Source organism: Tachypleus tridentatus, chromosome 7 (genome assembly GCF_004210375.1).
Source record: "Tachypleus tridentatus isolate NWPU-2018 chromosome 7, ASM421037v1, whole genome shotgun sequence".
Classification (NCBI taxonomy): Eukaryota; Metazoa; Arthropoda; class Merostomata; order Xiphosura; family Limulidae; genus Tachypleus; species Tachypleus tridentatus.
In genome coordinates, this window is record NC_134831.1 from 134,556,223 (window position 1) to 134,566,731 (window position 10,509).

Consider the following 10,509-nt stretch of genomic DNA (forward strand, 5'->3'; position numbering starts at 1 on the left):
GTATACAAAGTAGTTCTGAATACGCAGTAACGCGTGAACTTTCGTTATTTGTAGAAATATTTTAGACTAATTGTTTAAAAAAAAAAAGACATATAAATATAAAGTAACTTCCTATTATTTATAAGTTGGTATCCGAATTTTGATTCTTTCTCCATTTAATCAAAATATGGGGTTAACCCAACACACTCTTGACTGATTGAAAATGGTATAATAACTTAATATGATGCAATAGAAGATAGCAAATGCGCATGCTTCACGAATTCAATATGACGTAGTGGCAGTTGGGAAATACACGTGACGCACAATTTTAACAACACGCAATAGGTGGTAACAAATGTATATTTTTTAGCAAGACATTGCTTTGGATATTTAAAATTTCGAATAAAACATCCGATGAAAGTAGTACACATAGGTTAAGATAACAAAAGGAAATTAAAATGAGAACACGACAATAATTTCAAAACCATTTATTTGTTAATGAATTTGCGCAGAGCTATTCGAGAACTATATGTGTTAGTCATGACAATTTAAAAGTAATGGAATTGAAGTCAGCTAGTCAAAACCACTCACCGCCAACTCTTGAACTACTCTTTTATACCAATGAATAATCTATACCGTCAAATTATAATGTCCTCACGGTCGAAAGGCAGAATACATGTAGAGACGGGATTGATTGTTTGTTTGTTTGTTTTGAATTTCACGCAAAGCTACACGAGGGCTATCTACGCTAGTCGTCCCTAATTTTGCAGTGTAAGACTAAAGGGAAGGCAGCTATCCATCACCACCCACCGCCAATTCTTGGGCTACTCTTTTACCAATGAATAGTGGGATTGACCGTCGCATTATAACGCCTCCACGGCTGAAAAAGCGAGCATCTTTGGTGCGGCGGGGATTCCAACCCGCGACCCTCAGATTACGAGTCGAGTGCCTTAACCACCTGGCCATGCCAGACCCATAGTTTACTGCGACAGTGTTTTTGGTTCGTCAGTTAAAGTATATCTCTCTAAATTTGATTACTCTACATTCTAACAGTCTAAAAGAAATAAAATAAAATTCTGAAACAAATTAGGTTTAAATTAAGTTCATAAACACAAGGAACTTTTTTTCACCAATACATTTATTTGAATTAACATTATAACGTTTTTCTTTATTTGTATATGACAATGATTATTGCTGGGTTTTCACCGCGCAATATAAATAAATGGAAACGACAACAACACATCAAACATTTTCAGCGAGTTTCATAAAAACATTATAGATAGTTACACACAAAAAACAACATGTTTCATTTTAAAATTAAATTCATCTCTGAGCCTTTTCTCTGCCATTGCTTTGTAGAAGGCGAAGGGTAAGCATAAGGTTCTGAATCAATGCATGGCAATCTGTCGTACGAGAATGGCAGTGTCAAGAAACGTCACGAGACCTGACATGTTATATTTGATAACGATGAATATAATAATCCTGGAATGAACTTAATATTGAAAGGTAGGTGTACTGCTAACATGGAAATAGCAGACAGAATATCTCAACTATAATAGTCATCTATGTACATATTGTTCATACATAATTCATATAAGACAAACTGAGTTCTTAAAGGGCTGGCTGTAAAGATAATTACTATATAAGAGACCAATCCATGTCATAATTATAAGAAATTAACGTATTTGTACAATAGTATTATTCTTCCAACGTGTGGTATCAGCGTGGTTACAAACGTTTTCATTAACTCGCATGATTAAGTGTGTGTGTGCTTTTTCTTTGCACAATAATCCATTTAATTATCACGTTAAAGCTATTGTTGTACCTCGTGTGATTTTAACAATGAGAAAGATGTCTTTAAGTATTCGTTTTTTCTAAAGATGAGAAAGCATTCATCTAAGAAAATCATCTAATTTTGCAGTAACAGAACTTTGAGGTAGGTAGGTGAAGCAACAGTGGATGTATTAACTTTGTTTTTAATCTAAACTGTTTAGCTTAAATGTTTCATCTTCATTTAACCACTAATTATTTTGTACTGAAAACCTTTGAAGTTTTTTCAAAGTATCATTACGGCTTGTCTATTCACTTGTTTAAAAGCTCACAGCTGCACAAAAGACTACCTTTACTGCACTCACTACAGTGATGGAATCCCGAACATTAGCGTTATAAACACCCATGTTTATAATGTTTGTGTTTGTTTTGAATTTCTCGCAAAGTTACTCGAGGGCTATCTGCGCTAGCCGTCCTTAATTTAGCAGTGTAAGACTAGAGGGAAGGCAGCTAGTCATCACCACCCACTGCCAACTCTTGGGCTACTCTTTTACCAAAGAATAGTGAGATTGACCGTAACATTATAACGCCCCCACGGCTGAAAGGGCGAGCATGTTTGGTGCGACGGGAATTCGAACCCGCGACCCTCGGATTGCGAGTCAAACGCCTTAACACGCTTGGCTATGCTGGGCCCACCCATGTTTATAAGGAGCATAATTAAATCTACATTAGGACAAGAACATTTCGACAACTGTCTCTCATAATAATGACTGTAATATTGTGGGATTTACCATGCATTACGTAAACATCAAATGACTTTTAAATAATGTTAAATATTATTGGCAGTTTTCCTTTAGATTAATGGTTTAAAAATCATGAAATCATATTGTTGAGACTGGACAATACGAAGCACGATTTGGTAAAAATTAAAAGTCAATCAAATAAGTTTTCGCGTTTTATCTGAGTCAACAGAAATATTTATATCATTTGAAATATACTAGAAATCGGTTATTTTATTTATTACCTCTGTAGACATTTTGCAAACAGTACTACGTAGTAAAAAGTATAACTTATGAACAGAACAAATACGTTCTCTTTAACAATACGTGATAAAACAACTCGAAGGTAGTTCTTTTTATGTAATTGTTAGTACGTAATGCGTTGGTAAAACGCCCAATGACGAAAGTCACTTATGGCATTCTTTAAATATCAAAATATTTGAATGAAAATATGTTAAATTCAGGATGATACCCCAACTAGATAAATAAGGAGTCATATGCATTTATACAAAAAAATAAAAATAAAAATGGCAAAACAAATTTTGGTTTCCCAAATTTTTCTTATCCGCCTTGCCCGGTAATAAGGTTTTCGTTTTATTTCTCACTCATTTATGCGCCCCCTAGTGGCACAGCGGCATGTCTGCGGGCTTTTACTGTTAGAATCCGAGTTTCGACACTCACGGTGGGAAGGGCACAGATAGTCCATCCATTGTGAAGCTTTGTGCTTAATAATAAATAAGCAAACGCCTACCTTTAAATTTTAGACAACATAAATGAACTTAGCTTTTGAATGTCTAATTTACTATCTTAAAACCTGTGGATGGAATGTATGAACTAACTTTTTTTAAGAGATAGTTTTTATTTACATATCTTTCATATACGTGACACCAGCTCAGGGAGTTTATTAGGCCTAATATTATACTTCCAAGGTTCCAAAACTGCAGCGAACTGGGGACACTTTCATGTATACACACACGTATAAAGGTATAATTACATCTTGAAGACAAAAGCAGTGGCGGATTTAAGGTTGTTTGAGCACAGGGTCTTTTTGTGGACTCTATCACCCATGTAATTTTACATAAAATAAAATTATCAATGGACCTCCATGAAAACCATGGGCTCTGGGGCTGAATCCCCTCTTGCTCGTACTTAAATACGCCACTGCACAAAAGAAACATCATTACCAGAAAAATATAGCTGAACTTTATTAAACATTGTAAGCAAGATAATTAGGGGATAAACATCAGGTTTGTCATGGTCATATATGCCTTATTTATTTTTGTGCTCCAACACCAACGAAACGAAAATTACTTTCAAGTTAGTCCTAACTGATTCATGTAGCATACAACAACATCATAACTTTTCACATGTACTCTCGTTTTCAATTCCTAGCCGTGGGGGTGTATAATGTGACGGTCAATCCCACTATTCGTTGGTAAAAGAGTAGCCCAAGAGTTGGCGGTGGGTGGTGATGACTAGCTGCCTTCCCTCTAGTCTTACACTGCTAAATTAGGGACGGCTAGCACAGATAGCCCTCGAGTAGCTTTGTGCGAAATTCCAAAACAAACTCGTTTTCAAAGAATTAATTCAGTAGTGTTAAGACCACTCTGTAGATGAGACTTCATAAAACATTGTAGTTTATTTTCACGATTAAACAACGGTGTCTCAAATGTGAAATTATTTTAAAGGTTTTAGTTGTTTACTCCTCGTTTAAAAAAACTATAATTTTAAGCCAGCAGCATGAATACGTGAAACTTAAAAGCACTAAACGTAGAAAAATATTTAACATTTGCGTACTAAAAGCTATGGAAAAGTCATACCTACCTACACAAATACTTAAAACAAGAGAATAAAAGAAAACAAGCATTTCTGGAAGTAGTAACATCGAATCACACTTTTTTACACTATTTACACGTTCATCTTACACGATTCTTCTTGAGAGACTGGCTGAAGTATCATGTACTACAGTCTCGAAACGTATTCCTTCTCTTCTGAGTAGCCAGACTCATCAGAGATATTGTCCGTTTCTTCATCTATTGAGTTCAGCGGTTTAAGAGATCGAGGATTGGGAACCTCTTCCACTGAATCTGAATCGAGCGAATCGCTCTCTCTGCCCATGACCAGGTACTGGTCTGAGAGAGAGTCAATGTCATCTGGTACGATGTCAGACGTTGACTCCTGTTCTGAAACCAGCGAACCGCTCATCAAGTCCTCGAATTCATCTCCCTCTTCTTCCAGCTCCTCTTCAATCTCATCAATTGATGTTAATTTGGGGGCGCTCCTTGAACGTTCCATCGGAGGCCTAAAGTTTACTGTCCCAGTAATCAGTAGCTGTTTCCTCCGAGGAAGACTTGGATGCTCAACAACTGAGTTTGCCAGAGACAGTCGCGCCTTTGTCGACTGAGCTTTTCTCGGCGAAACTCTTGAAGCGTCGCGGCGAGTTTTTGGTTTAACTGAACTGCCATCGTTTGTGCCTTCTCGTCTTTCGTACACAGAACCGCGTGACACCGCAGTTCTTGTTTCATCCGCCGACCCTCGTGCCGATACACCCAGCAAAATACCCGTGGATAATGAAGACTGTGAGTACAGAACGTTATTCTGTTGGCCCAGTACTCTGTAAGCCCGTGTTCTTTTGTTACCGCTTTGATACCCGAGTTACACACCGTAACTTTCATATTGATTTCTTGTTTAACATTTGAACAGTAATTTTTCCACAAAGTAGACAGCGGTTTGTCTACGCAGTTTTCTCCCTTTGCCCATGGCGTTACGACGTTTCCTAGGTAGATCACTTTGTACGTAGGGTCGTACTCAGTTATCGATAATGATTTCTTGTTCCAGAACTTGAGTTTTCGTTTTACATTAGAAGGATTAAAAGACTTGGTCGACACGGCCATTATTGTGTTTCTTTGAGCACGCTGTTACTTAGAGCAAACGTTGCGATCTGTAAAGTTAAACGCGAAACTCATTCCTAGTGCCATTCTTGTGTTACACTACGCTCATAATATAAAACTATCTTTGAATAAGGTCAGTTCAATGGCTTCAGGAACGGGTACCCAGAGCAGTTCCTTGCTTGGCTTCTTTCAGACGTCGCCGCAGGGTCCTGAAATTCCCTGACGTCGCTAACACCTGCTCGAGACAGCCTTTCAGGGCTGTGGGATTCTTACAGAGCGCGCGAAGACAGATAGTAATGGTAATCGCCACTTGATGAATATTTCCAGAATTTAGAATTCACTGATCATCACTAACACTTACTTTGTCACACAAACATTAACTTGACGTTTGGACAGTCAGATAAAATACTGATTTTCAATATTGAAACAATCTTTTAAAGCACCACAAACCTTCGCCATAGTAACTATATGCGCCGTACCTGACGCCACAATCGCACAAGGATACTACCTGCTGCTAGTTCTGTTGCATGACGTCATAAAAACATTCGCAGGTCTTATTGGTCGAAGTAAAACCGTTGTTAGGTGCAGAACCGCAGCTCCCAAAGGAAGCCACTTCCCGGCAAAGCTTGTTTTGCTAGATTTATACTCACGTGGTAAACAAAAAAGGTGAAAACCAATGTTAGCATGGTACAGTTTTGTTATTTAATGTTTATATTGCTTCACGATCAAAAACTAGGATAAAACTACTTGAGATTTATTTGCGCAGCAGTAAGTACACAACACGCATCACTGTTCCGTCGAAACGTGTAGTATGTTCCACCTAAATACATCGCTTTATTACACATGTAAATCGTTGTTTGACTACTTATTATATTAGCGTAACGTGTTATGTTACTCAAGCACTCAAAATAATCCTGTTATTTTGTTATGTTAAGCGTGTTTTTTATACAGCAATTTACACCACATGCATATGCATGGGAATTATGTAATAATTTTTGTATAAGGCTAATTAATTATTAATAAAGTAGTAACACAATACATATAAATTAGGACTAAACTAGCACTAAATTGTAATCTTTATATAATTATAGGCATCTCCCACAGGGGCAAGTCTGCGGCTATATAACGCTAGAAACTGGGCTTTGATACCCGTGGTAGACTGAGCATAGATTTCTCATTGTGTTGCTTTGTGATTCACTACAAACAAACGGAATACACGCTTACTTATACTTATAAACCTATAACAACCGCAGCTATGACCGATTCCTATTGTAACGGATTCAGTGTTATACATTTATTTTAATATCTATATTTGTTTCAGTTTAACATATATTTAGAAATTCACGTAACTTAGTGTATTGCGAAAGTTCCGCCTATTCTCTAAGTTTGTAGAAGATTCTCGAGCGTAAGAATCAACAATATACGACGTATACAAAACACTAGTGGCTGCCAGTATTATTAGCTGTTAGCTAAATTTTCGCAAATCTCGCCTAATGAATATTAAAAGTAGCCATCTCAATACGCGGGGAGACAGTTTAATATCGTTGGTTTGTTATAAATAGTATACCATAAACCTCAGAAGCTGTAATTATGATAAACGTTTATTAATCGGAAAACTACAGATATTTGACCACGAACATTTATAGATTACGAACATTATGAACCGTTCAACTTCAGAGAATTAACTTCGGACGTTAGTATTTCTAGAAGGACATTAAATATTGCCATCTGTGAAAAATATAAGTGAGACCGGACAAGAGTATAGGTAGCCAGCATTTACACATCCATATGTGTATCAACGTAGAATTAATTCGCTCTCCGTGAACCTTCGATGAAAGATTCAAATCCGGATCAAATAGAAGACTCAATATTGTTTCTAAACTTGTAAAACTTTTGTATATAAATTATTTGTAATAAATATTCGTAAGAACCGTTATTACAAATTGTATTGTTGTTTGTATATTAAACTACATTTGCGTCAAGAAAGAAAATTGTGTTTATGAATCTTGTTGGCAACTGTGATAAATTTCATATATACTGACATTCAATTACCGTCTAAATTCAAATTTCCCGGTATTTGAAATCGTAATACGTAACGTACGTAACATAATAAATCAGGAACTCGCCTGAAATAAATTATAATGTGTAATACTATCCATATAAACAAATGTTACTCATCCATCCAAAAATATAAATCAGAACAAATCTTCTATCAATAAAAATTAGTTGAAAATATTTTCCAGAAAACAAAATATAGCATAGAAGGCTGGTTTAAACTGTCAAATATATTCTACCAGATGTTCTCAGTGCAGTGAAGTATTTCTTCCTAGAAGTTCGAATATACGTATCCATCTATCTATCTCTCACTCTGTAGTGTAACAAACGTGTCATTCTCATGCATGCTGTAATATCTAGATGGTCAACATCTCTCACTCTGTGGTCCAACAGCTCGTGTAATATACGGATTTAAAGTTAGAGATAAGGTGCTGATGGTATGTTAAAACCTGTTGTACGTGGATCTGTATGAGTGCCCATGATGGATCGAAACTGTTTATAATATTGCTTTCCAAGGATGGGTGCCTTTAAAGGTGTAAAACTAAAACAGTCTGCCACATCATAAGATGACAAAATGGAGTAGAAATGTAGCTTCTATAAGTAATAAAAGCATATTATCTGGTTTGTACTGACGTGAAGGATTTTTACCCTCTGAAATTTCGAATGTGCAAAACGCATGGAGAACCTAAGCGACCACTGAAGGATGTGCAACACTAAGCGTATTTACACTGATTGGGCTGAACTGTATCACCCATAAACACATCAGTAACGTTAGTTATCAGGCAGCATCAGTAGATCAAACAACTGACTGAAATCGCGCTCAGCTCAGTAAATATCCGAGTCTTTGCTTTAAACAACTAACATAGCGAGGAATTTGATTTATTATTTTTCCACCAGCGAATGAGTCTGTTTGGAATTTCACGCAACGTTACACGAGGACTATCTACACTAGCGGTTTTTAATTTAACAGTGTAAGGCTAGAGGGAAGGTAGCTAGTTATCACCACCCACCACCAACTCCTGGGCTACTCTTTTACCAACGAATAGTGGGATTGACTGTCACTTTATAACGGCTGAAATGGCGAGTATGTTTGGTGGAACGGGAATTCAAACCTACGACCCTTAGATAACGAGTCGAACGCTCTAACTACCTGACCATACCGGGCACCAGGGGTATGGGAGTAGATAACTATAGAAATGTGTCTATTTATATAATGTTTTTATATTTATAATTTAATATTTAATGTTAGTGTTTAATATTTAATATTTATAGTTCATACCAATTTTTTAATTTCATTTATTATTATAATTCTGATCTAATGTAACAATATTCCTACTTTACTCAATCTCTTTACCAAATTATAAAGATCTTATAAATAACTCTGACTGAAATAATAGATATCAAGTCTAGTAAGTTCTGTACATTACAACAGGTATATAAGAACTGTATAAAATTATCAAATATTATTACCACTTTACCACTTGATTATATTCTCTTTAAGTCATTTTTACTGAAGAAGAATAAATATATCCATACATTAAGATAATCTAAACAACACAAGACCACGCTTCACTGATAAAGTAATCTATTGCATGCTATAAAGACATACCTCAACAATACCACGTGGAAGGTAGCGTACAGTGATTCGATAGTATAGAAATTAATTAATATCAGGTGACACATTGTGCATGTAAGTAAATCAGTTATGCTTTATATAAATTATTTCGAGTAGTATGTGATTAATACAGATTACGAACGCTTGGTTAGATAAACACTTAATAATCACAAAGTGCTCACCAAGCCAAAGATAATGCTCTTGTTTGCAGTTCAGTTCCAACTGAGTGCTTTCAGGTTGATAGTCACAGATGGATCACGGAGTTGTTGAGATCTGTGACTGAGTAATGTACTGAAATCTCTTCTATGTCCTATGTGAATTTACTTTCCACTACATCATGCAAGTACATCACAATTATCTGCCGAAGTTCCACTTCTGATTAAGAACGGGTTATCTGTTTCAGAATCGTGTATTACAATTCCAAGTGTACCAGCTAATGTTCCAATCACGTAACTTAAAACATCTGCATAAATATTACTTATTAAATAATAAATTAGTTTCGAATTCATTCCACTCGTACTGACTGCATGCATCAGATAATGAACATGGTTGTGATACCATTTACTTATACAGAAAACTAGCTGCTAAACGGTTCTTTTTTTAGAATTGTATCAACTATTTACAACGAATATTGCTAAAAGTTAGGCATAATCAATATCTATCTCTTTTCTAAATTACATCAAATAACACTATCTGGACTGTTCCGTAGAGATATTTTGAAACTTCAGTTTATTTCTCTTATCTGAACCTAATGTTTCTATTATCATAGCAACACTCTTGTTGTTTTTTTAGACCAATCATCTCTGCATCAACAATTTTACAATAAAAGACTCCATTTTGAAAGGTGTACTATGACTACAGAAGAATGTCGATCCATCTTGATAGCTGTCCTTCAGGATTTCAAACTTTTACTAATCAAGTTCATGCTGCAAGATTAAACATGGGCCCACAGGAAGTGAAAAGTAGGTTCTTATACCTATTGCAATGTCTTCCTTTCGATGAACTCAAAATCCTACCGAAGTAAGAAGGCACTTTTTTTCGTTCCATCCTACAATTAAGATGATACAACCCTTTCTTAACAGGTATTGGGATCTATATCTGTGATCAGTGACATTTCAGGAGCGAAGTAAAATTAGAAACCGATAATGACGCTTCAGGAGCGAAGTAAAATTAGAAACCGATACTGACGCTTCAGGAGCGAAGTAAAATTAGAAACCGATAATGACACTTCAGGAGCAAAGTAAAATTAGAAACCGAGAAATATATATAAGATTTTTTTTTAAATTAACCAATATTGTACAGGTGACCCTTTGTTGAATATCTGGATATTTACAGATGTTTTAGCAGGGTAAAATATATCTTCGAAAGCACTGAAACCGAAATGTCAGAAGCAGACTACAAAGACATTACAGCTCTTTTG

General features: G+C 35.9%; 1 protein-coding gene across 1 annotated transcript; it reads right to left on the bottom strand.

The window, feature by feature from the left end:
- Positions 1-451: 451 nt before the first annotated feature.
- LOC143256649 (protein FAM43A-like) lies at positions 452-5,926 on the bottom strand. Its single transcript, XM_076514134.1, is given in 2 exon segments — positions 452-4,924; positions 4,927-5,926. Coding segments are annotated over 2 exon segments (930 nt in total). The 5' UTR covers positions 5,423-5,926; the 3' UTR covers positions 452-4,490.
- Positions 5,927-10,509: the final 4,583 nt, after the last annotated feature.